Raw genomic sequence first — 27107 nt, 5'->3', positions numbered from 1 at the left:
TAAAATATTTTAGCGTAGTATTAAATAATTTGAATAATATATCGAATTAGAAAATGAAATTTAAAAATAATTAATTTTTGCTTAACAATTGCTATAATAATGCCTCATATATTTTTCTTCAAATATATGCTATTTTATTCATCAATAATTGTAATAAATATTATAATAATTAATAAATAATATTTATTATATTTTTATTACTTAATTTACTTTGAATTTTTCTTATCACTCTGGCAATTAATTGGTTTCTTAAAAATATTTTGGTGCACTTTTAAAGGTACAGGGAAGAACATGTGATGATATATAATGAAACCTTTTTAAAACCAACGACAGTTTGGTGCTTAAAAATCCCTCCAAAATGTACTCGTTACAGGTAAATAAAATTTTAGTTTAAAATATTTCATAAAATGAATTTTATTATGTATTATTTACTCAATTTTATGCGATATATATTTAATTTTACAAGTCCTTTGTAATTCTCAATAATTAAAGGAAAATTCTGTTCTACATGTTCTATGTTTTGTTATACGTTTCTAAAAAGATCAATATTCTCTTTCTTAAGTTCTCTTTTAATTTATTTGCTCACAAGGCTTTCTTCTCTGCTCATTCTTAGAACACTTATTTTTTGTAAATATGGCATTTGATATAGACATAGAATGTAAAAGGACCAAGTAATATTCCTTCTTTTTTTTGTAGCAGAAAGTGCAGTTTAACAGATAGTGTTGGGCTTATCTACCTCTATTTATTGAATTGGTTGCCGAAACTTTATAATTTGAAATAAATCCAATGTCTAATTCAAATAATTCACCGTGGACAATTATATGTATGCTAACGCATATGAATTTGCATGTGTCTATGAACTCGTGTTAAATTACTGTAGAAAATTCCAACATCTATTTTCCAGCTAAAATGGATTCAAAAGAAAGAAAAATTTTATAAAGTGACTATAAAACAATTTAATATAATTTATTTTAAACATAATTAGCTTGTATAATATTAATATTGAATGCAGTAACACCATTATTATTTATTTTTTTTAATATGGAAAAATGTTATTTGGGGAATAGAAAAATGGGAATGGTCACACTATTGTTTCACAAATTGTTCAAAGATAAATGGTTATTACTATTTCGTAGTTATTAAAAGAGGGATAACTTTCAACCAGAATGGCATTTAAATTCTATTCTTATCATGTTGTTTCTTTCGGCATTGCCCTAATTGTTACACAATTGAATTATCATTATTGGATAAATTGATGTTCCTATCCAAACACCTTAAAAAATTCCTTCAAAAATCGAAATGATTTTTAATATTAAGAACGACAGAGAGTAAATGAAAATGAAAAATGATACGAAAGAATCTTTTATTTATTACAAATGCTTTCAAGAAATACTTCAATTATGATAAAGAAGTCATGCCGGCAATTTCAAAATTTTAGAACAATCACTTTAAATGCCCCATTAAAAAAATGTGGCAAAATGAAACGTTGAAACGAATGAACGAATGAATTTGAAATGTTATTTTCAACACGTCTTAACTGGTTAACATTTAAAAGAAATATTTTATTGAACAACATAACGAAATATTTTCTTTATTATGAGCATTACCACAAACAATAAATAAAAATGAATACATTTTTTTATATATATAATTGCAGGAATTTACCTTCAAGTTGCGATTTTCAGCCAACGATATTATTGTTTTATGCCTTAGTTTTATAAGTTTTAAAACAATAATACAATAATATAAAAACAAGGCTAAACAATTAAAATGATTACAAAATAAAAAAGTACTAAAAATGTGCAAAAATCTTCTTCCAGTTTTGTGTTACGAAAGTATCAAGAAATAACAGCAAAATCACAAAATAAAGAAGAAAGACTGCATCATTGAAAAATTGTAAATTAAGTAAGATTATAAAGTACTTTTTATAAATGATACAAGTGAAAAACATTCCTTTGGTTATAAATATTTTCGATTGATATTATTAAACTCCTTTATTTCTGAACAAAAATCGTTTATTTTCTCCTTCATTTTACACTCTTTAGGAGCAACACATTTCAATTACATAGCATAAAATATAGCATTAAAATTAATCTATATGACTACAATTGCAAAAATCTGCTTGGTGTGATCGTTAAGATTATCGTGCCAATATGTTCATTATGAGTACTTCGTAATCAAAAATATTTCAAAGTAAATTAATCATAAATGTTACCTTTGTATCGTTTTCTTTCTTTTTCGAAAAAATGTATGTTATTGCTACGCCTATTCTTTGAAATATATTAATTAAAAATTTTGCAGAGAAGCCATCAGACAAATAAATAAAACAATATCTGTGCCTAAAACGAAGACAGTGTTTGAATGTTGCGAAGGATATGTCAAGAAGAATGGGAAATGTTCAGGTAAGGGGCACGAAAATGAATAATATTTTTTATGCACTTAATTTATTAATATTTTTGAATTCCAATTTTTTTTTTGTACACTTTTATTTAAGAATGCTTCATAAATTCATAGTGAATTTATAATTTTTTAAATATTTTTTCAATTCTTTCCAGATAAGAGCTTTTAAATTTTTCTTATATCCGTTATCTTTTTGTTTTATGATAAAAATGCGTTACTGTAAAGATTTTTAAGAATTTAGTTTTCATTTCATAATTATATATTTGATTATTTTTTTTATTTCCTACCATGGCCCCACCTGATGTGAGTTTCAGAAACTATGAATTTGAAATATATAGATTTTAAATATAGAATCTAAAGAACTTTGAAAGAAAATATAAATATTAAATATAGAAAAAAATTACTGTAAATCTACTTGTTACATTGATAAATGTGTATTTTAAAAATCTTTTTTATTTAAATTTATTGGCTACTAATCATGTAGTACATCTAACATTACAAGTAAGCGAAATAGAATAGTAAAATGATTAATTTTCAGAATTTTTATCTATAAGGTTTTTAACTAGATTTTGATATACGAAATATTTTTTATTAAAATTGTAGCGAAAAATTACGCGTTTTTTTCTAAGTTTGAAATTAACTTACTATACGAATAATATTCATTTGGATCATTAGTGGAAAAATTTATACATCACTGCAGTGCTTATATTGATCATTGCACTCGTTTAAATATGCTATTAAATAAAATTATTTCTGCATTTTTTGGGCATTTTTAAAGTAAAATCAAACAAACATATTAAAAAGCAAATGAAATTTATAACTACATTTAGGCAAAATAAAATGTCCAGACTTTCTCATAATTTAACCGATGCATTCAGGATTACCATGTAATCTCAGCTGAGTATTAAAAACAATAAGAAATAATAATGAGAACTAAATTTAATAAATACTGTAAGTATCAACTACAAGACTGTTAGAAAATCGCAAAAGGTTGATTTATAATTAATGATTTATAAAAATTAACTATTTATTTACAAATTCTTTAAGATAAGATAGTAGATTGGCAGACACTTTTCTATTTTATTGCATTTTCGGCAATTGCTGTTTGATTCTTTAATGTGGAAAACTTATATTTTTAGTATTCTTAGTCAACTACCTTTTTTATTTTATTTTTGAGCAGAAGTAATTTGAAATACCCGTTATTAATTATTCTTTAATATGTTTGTAAGGACAAATTATCTTACTTTTACTACAATTTCCGTTCAATTTTTTTCACTACTGTTTTGTTTCAGTGCTTTTTTAAACAATATGATATTAAAAAAATTTCAATTGTATAATATTCCAAATCAGAATCGTACTCATTCATTGATAATGTGTTTGCACTGCGATGAAAATTTATGAATATTATTGACACACCTTGAGTGTGAACATCTTGCACTATGCCGCAAGAAGGGCATATTCTTCACACTTGAAAAGCTTCTGAAAATTTTTAAGAGAATAAGTGTTTTTTCACTTTTTATAAAAACTGAATCTGATAACATTTTAAAAAAGCCCCAAACTTGAGCTGCTAAACAATATCATGGGTATCGAGTTGCGATAAAAATTTATGAATATTATTCACACACCTTGAGTGTGAACATCTTGCACTATGCCGCAAGAAGTGCATATTCTTCACACTTGAAAAGTTTCTGAAATTTTTTTAAGAGAATAAGTGTTTGTTCACTTTTTATAAAAACAGAATCTGATAACATTTTAAAAAGCCCCAAACTTTAGCTGCTAAACAATATCATGGGTATCGAGTTGCGATAAAAATTTATGAATATTATTCACACACCTTGAGTGTGAACATCTTGCACTATGCTGCAAGAAGGGCATATTCTTCACACTTGAAAAGTTTCTGAAAAATTTTTAAGAGAATAAGTGTTTGTTCACTTTTTATAAAAACAGAATCTGATAACATTTTAAAAAGCCCCAAACTTTAGCTGCTAAACAATATCATGGGTATCGAGTTGCGATAAAAATTTATGAATATTATTCACACACCTTGAGTGTGAACATCTTGCACTATGCCGCAAGAAGTGCATATTCTTCACACTTGAAAAGCTTCTGAAAATTTTTAAGAGAATGAGTGTTTTTTCACTTTTTATAAAAACGGAATCTGATAACATTTTAAAAAAGCCCCAAACTTGAGCTGCTAAACAATATCGTGGATATCGAGTTGCCTAATTCATGGATTCGCTTAATGATTTCTTAATATTAAGATATTTAACAAATTCGTATCTTAAACATATCCAAAGTAATTATTTTAATTTAAAAGTGGTAAATAATGTAAGTAATTTAAATAATAAATTTATTATACGGTCCTTTTATACGGTGGGATCGAGGAAGTAGTGTTGTAGTCGCTGTAAATAGCTCACGAAAATATGTAAATAAGTAGTTTGTCTGAATATTCCTGCTGTCTGATTTGATGGATGATGGATTTGGCTATAAAGAAGTATGTTTCTGAAATTCAAAAGCAAGATAGGGAAAATGAATTTAAAAAAGGGAATATTATGTTTATTTAAATAGCATTACTAAGATAAGAATATTTAAAAATAGGAACAGGTAATAACACAATTTAGTTTTCATACATAGAGCAAAAGTTACATAAATATAAAATTAATTTGTTGGCTTAAATAATAAAATTTCCTTTTCAAATTGAATTTGAATTTGAAGGTAAATTTTTAAAATGAAATAGCTACAAAAACTTTTGTATTTCTTCTTTTGATTTCATAGCATTTTCGTTTTCTATATTTCCTGTGTATCCAATTTTTAATACACAATTATCTAAACTGTTATGATTTTGTATCAGTATTTCTTGAAAAATAAAAAGAGACAAAGTTTTCTCCATTTTTTCTAGCTCTCTGTTCATATGGTTGCATTCACGGAAAATGCACTAAACCCAAGACTTGTATCTGCAATGAAGGTTGGCATGGACCCAATTGCACTGCTGGTGAGATTTTTATCATCCTTGTTGAACTTTATGTGATCGATTCGTATATTTTTAAACATCAGAATCTTATACGGGAATTCTTTGAAACGCTTGTGGTTTTTTTTTTTAATTCTTGTTTTCTAATGATGCATATTTGTTTTTTAAAAAATAATTAGTTTTTGATAAAAACATCAATTGTACTTAACTGTGTACTTAATTTAAAATTTACGGATAAATCAGATATCGTAATGTGAAAAAGGAGACAAATAAAATATTAAATATTTTAATTAATTTAGAAAGGATTTCGTAATTAATTCATTTCTTTTTCAAATTTGAAATTAATTTTTTTCTTTAAACTATTTCAGAAAATAACGCTTTGCCTTTGTACTTACAATGCATCTCATTTGAAGCATAAAAATAAAAATATTACAATCATTGCAGAATTTTAACTCGATGCTTTGATGAAATTGAACGATTTAAATTTGTTTGAAACTAAAAATAGGAAATATATATATATGGAATTGTATTTCCATTGCGTGCGTCTGTGTATCTGTATGTTATTTCAATATTTTAGTGAGATACAGGACTGTAATTTGGTTGATGATCCTTAGATTCTTGGCCTCCCATTCTTTCAAAATTATGACAAATTGTTCAAAAATTTATATTTAAATTTCTTAGATAATGCGTGAAACTAAGAATAGAATGAGTTAGGAACGACGACTTATATAATATACATTCTTAGAAAAATAATACATGTCTTAAAAAAATAATACTTAGAAATTTATTAGTATGAAGGGAAATATTTAATAATATAAATTTCATGCTGTTAATTATTAGTACTGTTTTAATTATTTAATTTATAAAACGTCAAGTTGTATTTCATATAAAAGAAAAATATGTCATTTATTTATTCATTTTTAATTATTGATTTCCTTCGCATTAATATCTAATTTATTATAAATTATATATATTGAAAATAGTATTTAATGCAAGTTCTTTTGAATATAATTTAAATTTAGAACAAAACATTTATAAATCATATAAAACAATTTAAATCAGATCAAAAGCTATCATACTTAGCTATCATTCTATCTGCTTTGTAAAAAAAATATGAGAAATTCTATTAAAAGGTTTCTATTTATATTATTATCCACAATGATTGTTAGAAAATGTCAAACTACAAATAAAATTTATCCCAACTGATAACATTTATTTGAATACACATAAAAAATCAACTATAACCAAACTTTCTAATTTTCGTTATGTATAAAAATAAGAGAAAAACGAAAGGGGAACGATTCAAATGTTTGACTTTGTTGCTAATTTTCATTTGTGCATTTGCTATTCTTTTCAGAATAAAAGAATACATTTCGTAGGGCATGATATTTTTTCTGGATTTAGTTATAGTATTGGGTAAAAATGCTTCAAATTTTGTACTCTGAAATTTATGCAAATATTTCTAACTTGCCAACACTAAATAAAGTTTAGTATTGATATCTGATACGAGAGATACTCTATTTTAAAAATCTGTATTTTATTAAACATTGAAAATAAGCTTATAAAATAAATAATTTAGAGAGGAGTTTACATTCAGGAATAAATTTTTAATAATACGAGCTGTAAGTAAGCAGCTAAAACCAATGAAGAAAAAATTTCGAATAAAAAAATGCTTTATTTTTTAAAACAAAATAATACCACTTGTATTTAGGAATTTGATGATTTATGAAAATAATACAATGAAATAATGACCATAAAAAGGTAGTGGATCGAAGGACGAGTAATGAACAAAAAGTCTTACAATTCTTATCTCAATGAGAGATAACTTCTTGTAAAAGGCAATTATCAACGAAAAAAATATGCTTGATCTCATGAAATCCCAGACAAGGAAAAGACTACGCTTCAAATCAGACTATATTTTAAATTACGCTTATACATACTATCATTATATTGATTTTATTTAAATAATATTGTGATTGCTTCTAAATGTGTGCAATAAAACCGGACAAAATTATTTTAAATATATATTACAATCATTGTTTTAACAGATGGGTTATGGATAAAATGAATAAGAATTTCGATAATATTTTCGGTATTAGATTTTTTTTATATAACAGTAAACTAAATACCCAATGCTGAACCACTATCCGAATTATTAAACTGGTTATTTTAAATAATAGGAGAAATTATATGAAAAGAATTTCCATCTATGTGAAGGATTTCTGATAAAATCGCAATAAAATGATAGTTTTACCTTTAATTTTTAATTGTTCAGATTTGTGAATATGTGAATTTGTAATTATTCAGATTAAACATTTTATTAAAAAATACCTAGCATATTGTTTTAAAAATATAATGCATGCATATTCTTTCAATGCAAATGCCAATTAAGAATCTTCTTTAAAAATTCTAAATTCTTATTTCAGTTCTTATAAATATGCATGAAATTAATATTATGAAAAGAGGTTTCAACTATTTTTTTTATAAAGAAAAATCTGAAATGATGATATTTTACTTTTAATTTTTAAACCAAAAATTTCATTACGAATTACTGAATGTTTCAACAAATAATCCAAGCATTAAGGAAAATGAATTAAAATTTATCATCCCAAAGCGTATTCTTAATGCAGAATAAGTATTTCGTAAAGACTTATTTTGTTTACAAAAGTAAACATATATAAAAATATAATGAAGCGAAACTTTAGAATCAATACAGAAACAAATAAACAATTTGTTTTCGAACGCTGTCTGAATTTTTCAAGCAGCATATGTAAACACGCATAAAAGTAATAACTCGAAAGAAGTTTTCGAGCCATCTAATATTAATTTGAATAATAAAATCTGAACTAGAGAGGTTCTGTGACGAAATTTTCCTCTGCGAATTACAAAAGCTTTCTGCAGTATTTTAACACACAAGTCAGAATCCGAAGAAATTGATAGAAGGTTTCTGTTGTCAAAGTATTTTATTTATTCAGTTGAAATTTAATTCACTAAATAAAAAATGCAATTTTATCTGTATGCATTGGAATACAATTCTGGTTTCTATTGAATTGTGCAAGAAAAGGACGTGCAAAAAAAAAAAAAAAAATACCTCAAGGGAAATACTTTAATGCAAATGTTCGGGATGATTCCTTCTTTTAAAACCGACTCCGTGTGTTGAAATTCCTTGTGTTAGCTTTTGTGCTGCCCTCCAACATGAGAATGCTTTGCATGTTTCGGTTCGGCTTTATTTTGTTTAGCTCTCTCAATGCGAACGAAGTAAGATTACTTTTTGTCAAAAGGAACAGCTTAATAAACTGGTGGCGAAATGCAAATTGATAACCGCGTTTCTGCATTAACTTTGATCCATGGAAAGAAGAAGTTTTACAGATGCGGAAATTCTTTCGTGGAATGAAATCCTATTCTCGGAAATTCAAATTTTTTTTATCGAAGAGATTTTTTTTTTATAAACAGTTTTGAGCACTTTGAGATTTTATAAAATTACAAATTTTTTGAAATATAGGAAATGAGATACTTTACAAATGGATTTGACTTCATTAAAATAAAATATTGATGAATTACTACTGTTTTCAATTTACAAAAAAAAAAGTAACTTCACAACATCATTTTACTTCAGGAAACATTCTTTTTGGCTGTAACTTGAAAGTCACTTTATTCTCTATCTATAAACAAACAGAAAAAATTACTTAATTAATTTGTTTTCTATTTCAATGCTCGTTTTAAATTATGATTTAAACGAAATATTCAGCTAATTTACCTTAAAAATATAACTAAATTCAATATAAATGAAAGTTTAATAAAAAGAACCGAAAAAAGCAAAAGTCATTATTTTTTCATTTTTTTTTTCTATATGAAACAATTGCAAAAACTGATTTACATTTTTAAACACTATACTATGCATCGAATATGAATTACGATTTTTTTAATATGTGAAGAACTTCTGAAAAAAACTTGAAACTACAAGCAACAACTACAAAAAAAGAATACATATCGAAAGAACTCTTTAAAAAAAACACTTGTTTACTCAAATTTATTTTCATTGATATGCTTCTGACAAAAAACCCCGGAAAATTCATTACCTTACTTTATTTCTATAATTTATTTTTATTCTAATTTATATCTTCTGATTATTTTCCATAACATTTTTTTTATTTTGTTTTGTTATTCGTGGATAGAAATGCCCAGTTGCTTATTTATGTAGACTAGGAAATTTTGTTGCTGATTTTTAATATTTTTTAATGATTAATAGAAATTTTTATGAGAAATTTTAATAATATACCATATAAAAATTTTAGGCGACATAAATTTACTTTTATTTAAGATATTTTTCGATCTCTGTATTTAATATATATCATTTTTTAGATTAAAATTAATATTTCTTTGAGTAAATGAAATGATTCTGAGTTGCTATTGTGATGTTTATTTTTGGTACAATTTGCAAATGCTTTCTGAACTACCTTAATAGATCTATTTTAGAATTTTGAAGAGAAGAAAGCAATTTTTCGTCAATTCTTTCATCAATTTGATCAGCAATATTGATTTCAGCCTTTTAAATCAAAACTCTTTTTTAAATGCATATAAATGTTTAAAAATTTGTTAAATATTATGAATAGTAATCATATTGGTCTACATCTCCTTGATTCAGAATAAATAATTTCCTTTCAATAAAGGGAATAAAATTGCTACATTAAATACAATTTTAGACTTTCTGCCTAGTATTTAAAAGTTGAAAATTTCAAATTTCATGAGAAGGTTAAAATTATTAAGAATGTTTTACGAAAAACATTTTGGAACCGAAAAAATGATCTAAAGTGTTTTTTTTTAAATTCTATTTGATGAAAAAGTATTTTAAAAACAAATTCTTAACTAATTTAAAACCTTTTAAAATTGCATATACTGAACAATTTTATACATCTCCTTCTAACATGTTTGAAGGAAACGGAAACGGCAAAGATAATATTTTACAGTGTACACAGCGATGACACTATAGTAAATCCTCTTCGTAGAGATTTTGATAGATGATAGAGAATTTTTGTAAATACAAAATTTCTAAGAATTTTAATTTATTTTGCTAAATTCTACTTGTACGATGGGTTTTTTTTAATTTTTTTTTTATTATTAGCAATTGCTGTCATGGAAGCGAAGTGTCATCCGAAAATTACCGTAGAAAAATAAATAAAAGCAATTTTGCTCAGTTTAATTCCACAATTTAAATGTGTAGTAACTAATAATATTTTATAAATTATATATTATTATATAGAATAATAATATATATTTTTCAAGCAAATAAAATATGTAGTAACTAATAGGCTCTTGAATCCCACTTTTTATTAATTTTGCTCGATAAATTTATATCTGAACAAAATTTTTTTCTGTATACTTTTATTTAAACATGCAAAAATTATTGAAATTTTACAAATTTTATAAAATAAATATTTATTGAAATTTTGCATAGAGAGCAAGAGAAATTCTGGATTCAGGGAGGATATTGCGGATCAAGAATATTTTGAAACCAATAAATCAAACTCAAGAATGTATTTTCTCTTTTGATATTTGTTGTAAAAAAACTATTCGTTATTATCTAAAAATAAATTCTTAAAATTCTGAAAGCTTTGTTGTTGTAAAAATCAAAGAAGCCATTTCAGAAGATTCACTGAATTGTTTTTATTTCCAGAATGTGATGATGGATGGTTTGGTGAAGGATGCAAGATGTACTGCACTTGCCAGAACGGAGCCACCTGCGATAAGAGAAATGGATTTTGTCACTGCCCTCTAGGTTCGCATGTCATTGCTTAACATGAGTATCTTATTTACTCTCATATTGTTAAAACAATTTATTATGTAGGAAATAATAGAGTAGGAAATAACAGGTCAAAGGCCAACAAAATAAAATATTTCAATATTCTTTAAAAGCATAAATTTGTGTAAAGAGCCCAGAAAAACTCAACCCTACCTCATTAAATCAGTGCAAGGTCAAAATCCATAAAAGAACAAATATTGATATTCCACCTGTAACATTTGTTTCTGTAACATAATTAATGGCTTAAATCAGCAAAGTAGAAAGTAAAAGATCATAATCTAATATACAATAAATCAATTACATTAACAAAATCAATTTAAATCTAAGTTCCTAATCTATCTAATCTGGCAAATAAATATACAATTATTCATCAAAATTAGTGAAATAATTAATTAGTTCACTAGTGAACTAGTGAAATAAAAAATTAGTGAATAATAGATGTGAAATAAAAGATTTATAAACTAAAAAATTGACTATTTTAATTAATTTAACTACTATTTAGTCAAATTATTAATATTTTAATCACAGTATTCATTTGTGTAATAAATTAATTCCATTTTTTTAAAATTAAATATAATTTATTTATTTTTGCTAAAAAATACATAAATATGTTTCTTTTTTGTATTTTGCATTTTTTTGCATATAATGAACTCAAGTTTATATTTAAATATGAATTTTTTTAACATTCATAAATTAAGTGAGAGATTAAATCAAAGTAATATAAAAAAGATGCAAGTAAAAAATTTGCAAAATTTTGAAATTCGCATTCTTGGCAGTCATGATTGAGATAATATTTATTTTGAAAGCAAATAAGAAATATCGTATACTAAATTGCTAATTAGTTGCTTTATTACAATAAATGATACGAGAGTCTATGATAGTTTTGCGTTTGAGAGAATTATGAAAGTGTGTTTTGACTTTGAATGTTATCTCAGGAGGATAATCATTAATTTGTATGTATTTGCTTTTTTTAAACTAGATTTTTTTTTTCAGGTTTTGCAGGCGTATTTTGCGAATCTATTTGTCCTAAGGAATCATATGGAAGGAATTGTGTAAATGAATGTCATTGTAAAAATGGAGGTGTGTGCAACTTCATAGATGGTACATGTGATTGCCCTCCTGGATACATAGGGAGATACTGCGAAAATCAATGCCAGGTATATGATTTCTTAAAAAGCACACGATTTCTTTAGAGCATTTTAACAATTTCGTAGCAGTAGGTGGTTGCCATCTAGAAAACCATTACTGCAATCAGTAAAAATTAAATTTGGCAGCATGTGATAGGCCGTCAGTATCTATCTAATTAGTGATGAATGGTAAATCTTTACATGTTACATGTATATGGAACGAAAATTATTTCAAATATACAACTTTTATTTTAAATATTTAGTCTTGCTACACTAAATATAGATTAAACAGAATTCTATACAAATGTGCCAATTATTTTCAAATATATTTCGAGATCATATTCTGAAATATTTTACCAACATATAGCCCAGCGGCTTTTAAAGAGAAATGGATGTTGCTTAGGAATAACTTTAAATCATGGTTTATTTTCATAAAGATCTCATTATAAATGATATAACCAACATCTTGTTGTACTCATTCCTATTTCAGAGGGTAGAGAAAATTTTATTTTAACAATTTGGATATAACGCAAGCACCGGGAAATTTCAGAAAGAAATAATTATGTCTGAAATTTTAATGCTTTAATCATTTCAGTTCGGGTTTATTATGACTATATCAAGTTTTATTTTTTTATTTACTAGATGCTAAAAAGGGATGTGATAAGGGTTGTTGCTTCAGTTTTTTTCCCCTTTTTTCCTAAGAGAAAAAAAATCTCAAATTTCTTTCCTTTTTAAACGACAAACAATCAATCTCAATTCATTGTGAGTATAAAAGTAACGATCAATAGTTAGTTTAAATTTAATCAAGAAAAGGGAAGTGTAAAATATAAAGTTGCGGTATATAGAATTTCACTAAGTATTATTATTATTATATGATAGTATCCTTTGCTGACCAACTAGTTCATTGGGAATATTGACCATCTTTGATTTCAGCTAAATCTCTTTGATACAACTTCATTTCTATGATATCGTGATACTGACAGAAATTCAAGTGGCTTTATTTTAATTATCTTACATATGCACCACTCAGTGTGTATATGAAGTTTTCTAATGCTGGACGCATGATGTGATGCAATGCAAAATACTATTAAAAATATAAATGTGTGGATCAAAGTTTTTATAAATTAATTGTACATAAAATGTTTTGTAATCTATCACAAACATTGCAATTTCATATTTTTATCTATTTCGTAAACTATACAGTATAAATCAAAATCCTTCTTCGTTATTTCTAACAATGGAAGAAAATTACACGATCAGATAGTTGATGAAACAATAAAAACGGTGAGAGTTGCAAGGCAATAATATAATCTATCGTTGGAAATTAGGCAAAATATATATTTGAAAAATTTTCAAAATTCAGAAAAAAATATGTCCAACACTTAATTAACTATCATCAAAAAGCATATTTTTTTTAATTATGAAGCGATATAAAATTTATTTTTGTGCATCAGTATTTTCGGAAGTTATCAAGAAAGACACCAAATACAGTTTAATTTTTAAGTAATTAAAACTTTTAAAAAATCACTTCGAGGTGCATATTCTTTTTTCCCAAGGTACATTGGTTTAAAAGTAGCAAATTTGGTAGTTGTAGGTCTAAAGTTCTGGCTTGCAGAGCCCCAATACATATATATTCCTCTTTATTATTAGTAAAGATTAAGTAAGCATTATAAAACATTTCCTGGGATCACTATCTAAGTTTATGCTACTTCTTAATGAAGAACAAAAACAACTTAAAGATATCCTTTTAGTTCATACGGTTGATCTTGCTGAGATATTTTCATGTAAATATTTTCCTTCTAAAAAATTAGCGATCAATATATGTGTTAGAATACGTGGTAAAATTAGTCTCAGAATTCCTGTTTTGATTCGAAATCGTTTCTTAACCATAATATTTCTTTTAAAAACTAATTTTCTAATGTCGCATTTAATTTCTTAGAAAGAATTATTTTATTTTCAATCATTAAGTAGCAAAATACCACTCTGGAGAATTTTTTTCCTTGAATTCAAAGTTTCTTGGAAAAAAGCCAATTCTCACAAATATAGATATTTATTTCACCTTCATATTATCACAGAAAAAAATTTGAAGATTCTTTTAACGCGAAAAAACAACGCATTGCTTTCTGTCTTTTCAAATCATCGAAGATACAGGGAATGGCTTTCTATCTTTTCAAATCCTTGAAAACAATGGGACTTGTTTACTGTCTCTTCAAATCATCGAAAATACAGGAAAATTATTTTGCCTTTTCTAATCATCGAAGTAACAAAGAATCGCTGTTTGTTTTATTAAACCATAGAAAATACAGAATTTTGTTTTCTGCCTTTTGAAGTCATTGAAAATGCAAGGAATTGCTTTCTGTCTTTTCAAATAATAGGAAAAGCAATGATGACTATCAGATTCAAAACTAAGATAAATTTTTTTCTTAGGATGGAACTTATGGAGAAAAATGTCTGAAGAACTGTTCGTGTAATGATTTAGCAACTATCTTCTGCAGACATAATGATGGAAAATGTATGTGTGTCCCTGGTTGGAAAGGTAGGACAATCCTCAGCTTCAGGTATTTCTTCTATAGAATAAATTTGAAACTGTATGCTGGGTAAAAATAAAGGTTTTCCATGAAATCAGACGATTAAAAACAGATGTAAACTTTAGTAGTAAAAATGAAACATATTTAAAAATGAATGCATAAATGAAAAATAATGATATTTTATAAACATGAGTATTCAACTCTATTTTGTATTAATAAGCTTCAAGCTTTCTAAGTGAATTATTTCTATGTGACAAAAATCAAAATGTCCCTGTTATTATTTATAATCCTTGCACATGCGATTAACAGGAACATTTTTATGTTCACTATTCAACTAATGAAAACGAAATAAGCTCATGTTCGTTAAATGAAACGTTCAGCTTTCAGCTGAAAGTGTTTTTAATAAAGCATGCAAATAATTTAAATACACAAAATATAGCATAATATATATGTAGGCTATATAAAATTATCAGAATATATTGTAAAATAGTACATTTTAAAATCAATAAATTGCATTGATATTGCCCTTAGTATCTTCTAAATCATTGTTGAGGATATACTAGAAGTGATTATGGATCATTTTATATGAAACACTACTTATCAGCTAATTATATTAAGTTGTTTTTTTTATGTATGAGCATTTTCAGTTAATTTTTAAATTTTATCTATATTTTTATCACACATAACTAATTTCTTAAACTGAGACCAGTGTCAGTTAGTCATAGATTTGGAACTTTAGATCTATTTAATCATTCGATGAAAATAAAATCATTTATTTATGTCAAAATGTGTGAAAATCACTCCTTTTTTATATTTAGATAATAAGAAATTTCTGCATAAAGCAAATGTTAAAAAAAACTGATTTTTTTATTTCACAAATTCCAAAAATGTAATTTACTGACTTCAATTGATATAATCAGAATAAAATAATTAAGAACTTTTTTAAAATTAAAAAATGTTGTTCATTTATTATAGAGGAGACTGCGTGAAATGATCACTCACAAAATGGTATTATATAAGTTAAGACTGTTTTTCAAGGTTTTTTTATGTTGATATTTTGGAAAAGAACCATTTATATCAGCTATATACTAAGAAGAAAAGAAAAGTTGTTTTCTGTCCACTTAACAACTCTTTTCTCTTATACTAGTAATTTGTCGATTAAAAAAACATTATTCAACAGAAATATCTATTTATGTTATAATACTACTGCGTAGTGCTTTTGGAAATTGTGTCTGAATGCTTTTTTCATCTTAAGGCGATTCAACAAATTGTATTATACACTCAGACATCAGCGTCAATCAATCCTATATCATTTCTGTAAATCAATTAACTTCAATCATTAGTAGCACATAATTATGTTGCTATGCTGAATGAAAGATTCAACAAGAAGTATTAATTAGGTACCATTTTTCAGGTGATACATGTTCCAATAAATGTGATTTAAATACTTGGGGAGTTCATTGCTCCAAGAAATGCAAATGTCCTCCCAATTCTATCTGTGATCACGTCACTGGAAACTGTTCTTGCCAACCTGGATGGTACGGACTAAAGTGTGAAAAAAGTAAGTAAATAAATATTAAATCATGATACATAGTTAATTTTATTAATACATTAAATATTTATTGAGGAAAACACACTAATTTTTTGGGCCCTTTGTTTGCAATTAATGTATCGAAAGAAATGTAGCTATTTGTGCATGTTGATGTAAATCTGAATTAATAATAAAAATTGAAATATATCATTTATTATTTCAGAAATAAAATACAACACGATAGAAATAATTCCTGATATACAGTATGATCTTTCATGGTGAAGATTTTTAAAAAATGCAGTGTTATTCTTTGTGCAATTAGAAAGACATATTTACAGATATTTTTAATGAATGGCAAATCAATGATTCCTTATCTTGAAGATAATTTGGTGATCATTTGGCGATGTGACGACGAATTTGCTGCAGTTCAAATTTTAGTTATATAAAATTCCTACGATTTAGTCACACTGCACTGAATACTAGAAACTTTTATTAAATTTTCGCCAAGTTTTGTTCAAATCTTAAATTCTATAAAATCTGTATTTCTTTTCTTTTGATTTTGTGACTGATTTTAACATCAGTCTGTTATTTTATGAGATTCACCAAGTTCTTAAATCATTGGAAGATGTAGTCTCTTAAAGAAATTGAACTATTCATTGAGTCAGATGAAGAAAATGTTTAGAGACGGTTTATAACTAAATCTTTCCAGAAAATAAATAATAGAGACGATTTATAACTAATCTTTAAATCTTTAAAGAAAAAAAAAATAATGGAGATGTTTGCGAATTGATTTAGTTTGCTGATAACTTATTTCCAATCCTTCATGAATCCTTTTATTAAAGTTATTTTTCTAGAAACCCTGCAAAAAAGAAACATTCTTATATCAAATCATATGGCAAATAATTTTGAGAGAGCTCACACAACTCTATTTTAATTTAAAATAAAATGAAATATCTCTGTTGAAGAAGTATTGAGTGAAGCATATAAATTCATTTCGTGGGGAACGAACCATTATCTTTTAACTATGATTTATTCTGATGTGCCTTTGAAAGGGTGTTTATTACTTTATAAAAATCCGATTCTACAAAAGTGATATTTTAAATTTTATTTATGGTTGTACGGCTTTTATTCTTTTTAGAATGTCCAGAAGGATATTTTGGAAAAGATTGCAGAATGAAGTGTCCTGATTGCATGTACCTTCCGGGGACTTGCCATTACATCACTGGACAGTGCAGCTGCCCTGCAGGCTCTAGAGGCTCAAATTGCGATTTAGGTAACGATTTGATTTATGAATTGGGAGATCATCTAAAAGATTCGCAGAAAGTTGGGTAGTTTCGTCTTTATTACAATACCAAATTGTAAAGTACAGTGTACAATTAAAATACACTCAATTAATATCTACAGAACAAATACAAACTGCAATTGCTTATTGAATTTGCTTCTTACTGTCAGCTGATAGCAAAAAATTTGTTGAAATGACAAATATTTCCTGGAAGTAGCTACAAACTCGTCAGGCTAATTGGTGAGAATGAGAATCCAAATCGTTAAATGTATCCTAAAATGACCAAACGTCAAGTAGAAAGCTTGCTGCAGTTTTGGGAATAAAATGATGTTGATATATTAAACTTTATCATTAATTATATAATTTCTGTTATTTATTTCATTGAGTTCCCTTATACATCTAATTTAAAAATTGAATCAACCCATAATATTATGAGGCTTGAAACAAGTAAAATAAATTATGTGTTTGTGTGTGTGTGTGTTATAAAGATAGTGAGAAACTACGTATTTCTTTCTATGTTTAATTTCTAATGAAGAATACGTAGCCTTCATAAATATCTGAGAATAACCAACAATCGGAAAGCAGCAAATTCAGGTATCATTGTAGCTACTGTTTTTATTTTAAAATTTAAAATCTTGCATGAGATTAATTAGGCTTGCTTTGGAGAATTTCAAAATCAAATTTGTGTGTGAAGTAAACGCAAAGACATTGACCAGACTTTTTACAAAAGCGTATATTTCAAAAATTGTAAAATTGTAAAAACAATTATATATTTCTCAATTACTAGAGAATGTTGTCATTTCTCCCTAATCAAGTGAAAAGTATCAAGAAATTGAGCAGTTACAACCACTCTCATCCTATTCTAATACATACTTTTCATATATGCATAGCTCGTGAATACAAACATTCAAAACCTTTCATTGCTGAGAAGAGATGTCAAATTCCCTTCAAGTTGAAAGAGATTATATATTATGAATTTCTTGAGCAACATGAAGTTTTTGTTAAATACCAATATTTAAATGTCTATGCGATTTGCTAATATGGAAAAGGTCTGATCTTTGAAAAACCATGCCTAGAGGTACTTCTTAGGGATATGGAATCGAATCTAAGTTCCTACCTCTGAAAAAATATCGATCCTTCTGTTTGTTCTATTTGCATTCATGTTTTCATAATAAAATAAATTCCAGAATTATATAGAAATAGTGAATATTTTGTTAAGAGTTTTGGTTTGGATATCTTGAAGATGTCTGTTGTGAATATATCAGTGCATCGTTTTTGTAAAAAGCGAAAAGTTAATTAAATATGAAAATAAAATAAATATACAACTTTAAGATAGAATGTTAATATTTTAATGTATGCTTAAACTTAACATTAATTTTAAACAAATATTTTCTCTTGTCTGGATGTTTTCTGAAACTAACAAAATTTATTCTTTTAAAGAATTTTGCATCTTCTTTGAAGTTTCTTCTCTTAATATGATAATATCTTAGCACTATATCAAATCATAAATTCAGTTTCAACATTATTTTTTTTTCGTTTCAAAATGAAATATACTATTCATGAGACGATAAATATCAGAATTTTAGTTTGCGTTCTAACTTTAATTTAAAGTTTTTTTTAAAATGAAACGCAAATATTTACGCTTGATCAGTGCAGACGTATTTATTAGAAAGGAAATATGAAAAAAATAAATTCATTTAATATTTATACCTTTATGTGCAAGTTTTATGATATTTCTACACGCATTTCTAAGGTAGCTTATCTGTGGGTTTTTTCCCAATGAAATGTATATGATAAGGTTTGTAAAAATGGCTAGGAAAAATCATATGACAATCAATGTCTGATAGCTTTTTGGAATTGCTATGAGCAAATTTATCAAGACGTAGTTTCTAAGTTGAAATTATTAAGAAAATAAAATATTGTGAGGAAATGGTTAATTTTTAACTAGCAATTCTGTAAAATTATGCCTTTCACTTTTAATAAAATAAATTATGTATGAAGTAAAATATTAGGTAAAATCTGATAAATACATCTTACTCAATGAAAAATGCTAGAAATCTTTATAAATGATAAAAAAAAATACTATGAGAATGTATCAAATTAAATAATAGTATAGAAAATTGCATCTCTATACCTCAGTTAAGAAAATATTTAGAAAAGTTTTAGTATTTTAAAATAAAACAGCATATATATTTTTAAAATAACGATTTTTTATCAATATATATTTATTATTAATTGCAAAATGTAAAAATTCTAGATTTAGGTCTTAGAAAGTTTTGTTTCTAACCGAATGATTAATATGCTGTCAAACTCAATAAATATATAGCTAATATGTAACTTCAATGATGTCATTTTAACTTCACGTCATAATTACTCCAGAAATTCAACCTCGAGCTCTTTTTACGATATATATGTGGTAAAGTTTAATGTCTTCTGAGATAGAGTGGCAAAAATTTCAAAAAAAAAAAAAAGATTTTATGCAATAAGTTAAGTTATTACACAAACAAATAGAAATTTAATCAAATATATCTTTAATATTTTCTCGTTAGCTGCAGGCAATACCGTATGAATGGAATACGGTATTATATATTTGGTATACAGTATGGTATATCTGCACCAAATCTGGAAATAACAAAAATTCAAGAACAAAAAAAAGTGAAACGCTTAAAATAAATTATATTTAAACATAATATTAACACAATTCAATCGTCATTCAATAATTAGTTGATCATAAATATAATGCATATTAATTGATACAATTTGTAAAATGTATATGAATATAGAATATCCTAACAATTGTTATAAAACTAAAGCGATCAGTTCATTAATATATATATATATATATATATATATATATAGTAAAAAAATCGGAAAGTATAAAAAAGAAAGAAACGGACAATTTTCCATTTAGGTGGTCTTCATTTTTATTCCGCATTTTTAAATTTTTAGCTTGTGTTGTGGTCTTAATTTTGCATTTGTCATTCATTTTCTAATATTCTGTACTAAATACCAGAAATATTTGACATGCTTCAGACCACTGAGATTTCTCTTCGGCGTTTCTTTTAAAAACATTATTTCAAAACTTCTTTTCTTTAGAATTGAATAAGTTTTGAAATAACGAAATTTGAGAATCAGAAACATTAACATAAAATATAAGCAAAACCCTAAAATTTTAATTAGTATATATTGCAAATAGCTATTTACACCTTTATTGAAAGCTTAAAAATTATATAATAGACTAAATGGAGGTGAAATCCTGCTTTATTTCAGCCAGTCTACATTTTGTTTGTCTATGAATTAAATTTGCTTTTTATTCGATCATGACATAACTTTTTGTCCAACTTTTTTTATATTTGATATAATTGTATTTTCAAGTGGGAAAAAATTATAGCATATGTACGAATTTATATTTCTAACATTTCCTTCCAATGGCTATATTAATTGTTTCAGTATCTACTGAGTAAATATTGAATTTGAACCAGTGTTGTATTTGAATCGTTTTGGTTGCAATGAGACATTTAGTTGAATTTTGTTAAGACTGTCAAAGACAAAGACCTGTGTAAATAATTTGAATGTAAAAAAAATTAAATTTTAAAGATTACAATAAAGAGCAAATCTTAATTCTTTTAATGCGTGGTCTATTGGTTGCAGAACTATTAGTATTCAATAATTGGTTTTGCTGGAAATAATTAAATTCTGGCATTCAAGATGAATATTTGGAATTTAAATTTTTATACAATTAGATTTCCCTTATTATGAAATGGGAAATGCATAAAAATGCCTGAAATACATGGTATTAAGGGTTCAAGGGCTCATGGTCACTTGTTTTTCTTTCTCTACATTCCTTAAAATAAAGATATTTCAATTTCATTAAACCTTTACATAGAATAAAATGAAGACTTTATTTTTTTATGACATTCCAGAGACAAAAACCAATATCAAAATTTAGAAAATGGCAAATATCCAAAAAGAAGATTCCATCAATAAGATTATTCCAGAATGTTACTTTTCTCCAAAGTTAATTGTCAAACAAAATATAAAATAAATTTTTTGTTCATTTTATGTTACTTTTATGACTCCTAACTCTATAATTGTTATTCCTGTAGCTGAATAACTTTTTATTTCAATAACCATTTCAACTGAAAGCATTTGTTTCTTGGAAAGAAACTTCGTTATCAGTGAATTGGTTGGATTTTACAAGGATAAAATATATATTTAAATAAATGAGACCAAATAATCTGCTTTTCATTTTTTATTTCAATCATTTTGTAATTCATTATTTCAAAGAGTTCCTATTGAACTATGTACTTCCTATTAACTTTATGTATAACCATTTATTTTATATTAAAATAATGCGTATTCTTCAATATTACAGGATTCAAATTTCATTGAAATAATGTTTCAATTAAGCCATTTCATCTATTTTCTTTGCATTTTCCTAGTGCTATTTGAAATTTATTTCAAGATAACACTTCGTATGTTTGTTTTAACATCGGTTAAACTGAATTGACTCGCTTTATGTGAACTGTGAAACCACTGAAATGTCAGTGTTTTAGAATGATTAAAACCTAATCCATAATTCTCATAAGCGCAATGAATTTGTTATATTTGAATTCGGCGGGGCATATTAAACATGCAGATTACTACACCAAGCGGTGAAGGGCGCACTTGCCTCTTATCTATATTAATTTATATCAGCATTTAGTAACTAGCCATGTATTACGGAATATTGCGCATCTGTAGACATAGTCTAATTGGCTATCAGTGCTTTCGGCTAGGATATTACAAGTTATCTGAGCATGTGTTATGGGCAAATTCATTACTCATTTCTAAGGAATATAATTTTACTTGGGAAGAGATTAATTTGTGAACTTAATCAGAAATTCATGATTTCTGTCACGCGATGTGAAGCTTTGATTTGTATTTGCTTTGCCTTTAGTCTGAATGGTTGATGCTAATTTTCTGTTTTATTTGAAAAGGCTTATTGTCATAAATTTTAAACGCACTGTTTTGGAGCATGGAATTTTCATTTGATTAATAAAGGCAGTTTTTGTAGATTGTTAAATATGCACGTGATTTTTAAGATTTGATCCATTTATATTCTTAGGTAATAAATGATACATTTATGAGTTTTTCCAAATTGGACTAATAATCCTCCGAATAACATATTGAAATTTCATAAATCTGTTAGCAAGTAGATACTTTTGTTTTAATTTTTACATACATATTTTTTTGTGGGTAGGGGGCAATGTAAAAAACAATATTATGTTTGAAGCACTGAGCTCTTTTTTCTTACAACATATCCCTTATACATAAACTATTTTTAATAATATCGCAAATTATTTCTTCATTTGTAATTTTTGTTTAAGAAATACAAATAATTAGTTTAATTGTCTAATTATTTTTGTAATTACAGTCTCTTAACAGTATTAAATTCAGCTATATTGATAATTTATAATAAAAATAACAATATTTAATAATAAAAATGTATAATTATAAAAACATTCTGTAGATCTTGAAATATTTAATATATTTTTTCATTGTTTTCATAATTGATTATTATAATTTTTAAATATTCAGATTGACTCTTTTATCCCGATGGTATTTGAAAGAAATGCTATAATCAAATGTATATATATCTGTAATTTAGTCTTTTTCATGACAGTATTCACCAGTACATGAAGAGTGCAGTTCAGACAGCAGGCAGTAAATAAATAGCAAGTGAAAGCAGAAATTAAAATATTTAAATTATAATTTTAATTTATGAAAAAGTAGCTCTTCTTACCCTAAATTATTCTGCAATAAATTTCATTTGTGGATGCAAAAGTACAAAATAAAAAGTTGCTAGTAAATGAATTCAGGATGTAGATTTGATTGACGTCCTTTTTTGTCATGCTGCATTGTGCCTGCTGTGTGTATCTTTAAATAAACAGAATCGCAACTTTAAACTCTCGTTTAATATTAGTGTTAGATTAATCTAGCACTAATATTAAACTAGCATGTTGTACTAGATGCTGTACATAATCATGCTATGATAATAGACATCGAAATTAACATTTTAGATTAGTTTTTTTTAGGATAAGTTTATCAAGTAAAGTTATGCAAGTAATGTATTTGAATATTATTATTTAAATAGCTTCCGTTTTATTGTAGAATGCCCAGAAAACACATATGGTGAAAATTGCATCTATGAATGTTCATGTAGTAATAACAGTTCTTGTGATCCTGAAACTGGCGCTTGCATCTGCTTACCAGGATGGACTGGAGAAAATTGTTCCATTCGTAAGTGTTCCTGGCATTTGTATTTAAATTTCCTTTTATTGAAAAACATATTTCTAAAAGACTAGAATCAAATTAGGAAGTCACGAATTAAATTTTTGTTGTGTATTTAAGAAGCACAAATTAAATAAAATTACTTTCAGATGCACTTACTTTAAAGTAGTTAACTTTAAAATAGCTTAATTGCATTTGGGTTTTATTATGATCATGAGAGCCAACATACCTCTAGAAGTTTACCAATATTCATGTTTTTATACTTCTCCCACATCATTTATCAACAAGTTCTTCATAAATATAATGCATTTCTATCTCAGTGTAATGAGGCTGAAAGATATACCAGGCATTATTTGCTTCGTTTTCCTCCATATGTGTCATCCATAATTAGAGTTACTGCCTTAGTCTAGCATTTTGATTCAAATCATGCAATAAGATTAGAGCCAAGAATATCTATATCACAATTATCATTCTCATCCCATCTTTACATCACTCCTCCCACTCTCACTTTTGGATAGAGTTTCAAGAGATAAAATACATAGGAATTTGCAAACGATATGCACACGTTTTATAATGGTCAATACGATAAAAATATTAAATAGATGTTAAATATTTATTTATTATACATTAAATGTTCTTGATGTTATATAATAGCTTTAAAAAAAAATTTTTTTTTTTGAAAACCATTTAAAGTGGAGTTGGAATTTGTAATAAACGTACTTTGATGCATTTCATTCTTTCTTTAATTAAAGAAAAAAAATCAATCTTATTTCCTTTCCTTTCAACATAAAGTGAAACGGATAAATTATGCTAGTTATAAAATATTATTTTTTCTCGTATTTCAATAATCGAATTAATTCTGAATACAGCAATAAAGCTATTCTAATTTTCTATTACAAATAATATAAGAGGATATATGAATACATCGGTTCGTACTTTATAGACAACACCATTTGTCGTAGAGCTAAGAAATTTGACGCAGTATTATGATGGAACTTGGGAGGATGTACCTCTAAGTGATTTTTTTTAACCTTTAAAAAGAATTTTGAATAAAAAAATTAAGTAAAGTTTTGGCATTTTCTTTGATGACTCATAAAAATGTTATTACAGAAAACTGATTTTTATACCTATCAAAAACTCAATTTTTTAAAAAAATGATTCTAATTTGTTATGTAAAAATTTTCTATATTTTAACAATTATTTTCATTTCTGCACAATTTTTAACAATGAATAATTGCAACGCAATTAAAAACTGTTTGCATTGTTCAATAAATAATTAATTGCGCGTAATTTTTTTCATTTGGTAAATGCGGAGAAAGCAAGATTCTTTTTGTTATTTGTCCTGTTCACCTGTGAAATTACAGAACAACAAAAGACATTGTGCAAATAGAAAAAAAATAGATTACCTGGAGAATTGCAACAAATGTCAACTTTAAACAACAATATATCATTTAAATTGACTGCAATAGGAAAGTTCATGCACAAAATAAATAGAATATGTGTAAGACTATCAAATTAGAATGATTTTGATGGTAATTAAATTTTCAGTTTAAAAAAATATTTAGTTAATCATGAACATCAAATTACTTACCTGAGTTTTTATTTCAAATTATACACAACCAATATCCTGAACTAATCTACTGATGACAAAAGGGACTCGCAGATCAATAAATTAATTCATTTCATCACAACAAAGATTTAACTTTCAAATCGATCTTGAATTTATCAAGTGATTGGGATCAAAATATGCATTTAAGTTTTACATCATTCTTGAAATGATTGATTAGTCCAAAAAGATGTAGATGTTTTGTGTTTTCTTAATAATCATTGCAATCAGAATATAATTGATAAAATTTGTATTATTGCATATATGGGCAAACATTGAATTGTTCCAGATGCAACATTTTTATTTGATTATATTTAATTTTATATATACGTGCTCATAAATTTGATTGAATATTAAGCATGGCACATCATAACAAATTTAATACACATTTTGTGAATGCTGGAATATATTTCTCTGGTTTTAAATAGCACCATCCGTATCTGAAAGACATATATCAAAACTAATACGAACCATACATTATACCTCAAAGAAGATTAAATGGACTATAAATTTATGATTATAATATTTTTCCTTTCTAAACATGGCTAAAGAAAAACAGCATTAAAAGTTTCATAACGATTGTGATGGATGGTACGCACATCTTAATATAAATAATGATATGATTCGCTGAGCCGCGTTCTTGTAAAACTCCTGCCATTAATCTTCCAAAGATGTGTAAGAACGCCTCAAGGCCGGGCCAATATTATCGACTCGGACGAAAATGAACTGCTCTGTATTACCTATTAAACAATAATCTTTTTAGTGCTTTTAACGATAAAAATGTCTTCCTTTTATTCGATTTTTTAAACGTTAGACTATAAATAATCTTCCTATAAGGGAAGAATTTTTAACTATTTTCCGTTACTTATACTTACTAAGTGAAATATATCCGGTAGATAGAATTCAAAGTTCTTTTTGAGAATATTATATGATCAAAATCCATAAGTGATCATAAAAAAACATATTCTTTGAAGGCATTTTCAGAGATATTAGTGAGAAACCTTTTTTTGAGTTATGTTAACATATTTTATTATTTGATAATCAACACTAAGAGAGATTATTATTATTATGTAACAGAATATACTCAGACCCATTTCAACAATAAAGATTAAATAATAAATAAATAAAGACTAAAAAAAACTAAAAGACTAAATAATAAATAAATAAAGACTAAATAATAAAGATAAAGACTAGATAATAAAGATTAAAGCCTAAAAATATTCAAAAATTTAACTATAGGATAGTCAGTATTGAAGGTAGGCATAATTTGACCACAACCTAATAATAATTATATTATAGTTGTGGTAAATTGTTGCAATTATAAAATAAAAATAAATAGCTGTGGTAAAGTTTAAAGACTCTATGGAGTGTGGGATTTCATTGTTCACTAAAATGATCAAAACATCTAAAATGCAACTAATACTTGTATCTTAAAATAGAATGGAATAGAATAATTTTTCATAATTTCCATACAATTTACAAACAGTGTGTTACATACAATGTTAAATCCCTATTCTTTTATTTCACTTGCATTCCTTTTCTTTTATTTAGTTAAAGTATAATGATAATAATTTCTGTAGTTAATAAATAAA

The 27107-nt window shown here is 25.9% G+C and overlaps 1 protein-coding gene across 1 annotated transcript in view; it reads left to right on the top strand.

Moving 5' to 3' along the window:
- Positions 1 to 633: 633 nt before the first annotated feature.
- The window catches only part of LOC129962200 (cell death abnormality protein 1-like), a 43937-nt gene continuing 17463 nt past the window's right edge, over positions 634 to 27107 (top strand). The window contains exons 1-9 of the mRNA XM_056075940.1: positions 634 to 671; positions 2302 to 2402; positions 5300 to 5392; positions 11043 to 11144; positions 12162 to 12325; positions 14723 to 14831; positions 16238 to 16384; positions 17493 to 17627; positions 23790 to 23918. Coding sequence (XP_055931915.1) covers positions 634 to 671; positions 2302 to 2402; positions 5300 to 5392; positions 11043 to 11144; positions 12162 to 12325; positions 14723 to 14831; positions 16238 to 16384; positions 17493 to 17627; positions 23790 to 23918 — 1018 coding nt within the window. The remainder of the gene's footprint in view (positions 672 to 2301; positions 2403 to 5299; positions 5393 to 11042; positions 11145 to 12161; positions 12326 to 14722; positions 14832 to 16237; positions 16385 to 17492; positions 17628 to 23789; positions 23919 to 27107) is intronic.

This window comes from Argiope bruennichi, chromosome 2 (assembly GCF_947563725.1).
Source record: "Argiope bruennichi chromosome 2, qqArgBrue1.1, whole genome shotgun sequence".
Taxonomy (NCBI): Eukaryota; Metazoa; Arthropoda; class Arachnida; order Araneae; family Araneidae; genus Argiope; species Argiope bruennichi.
This window is presented reverse-complemented; position numbering and strand designations above follow the sequence as displayed.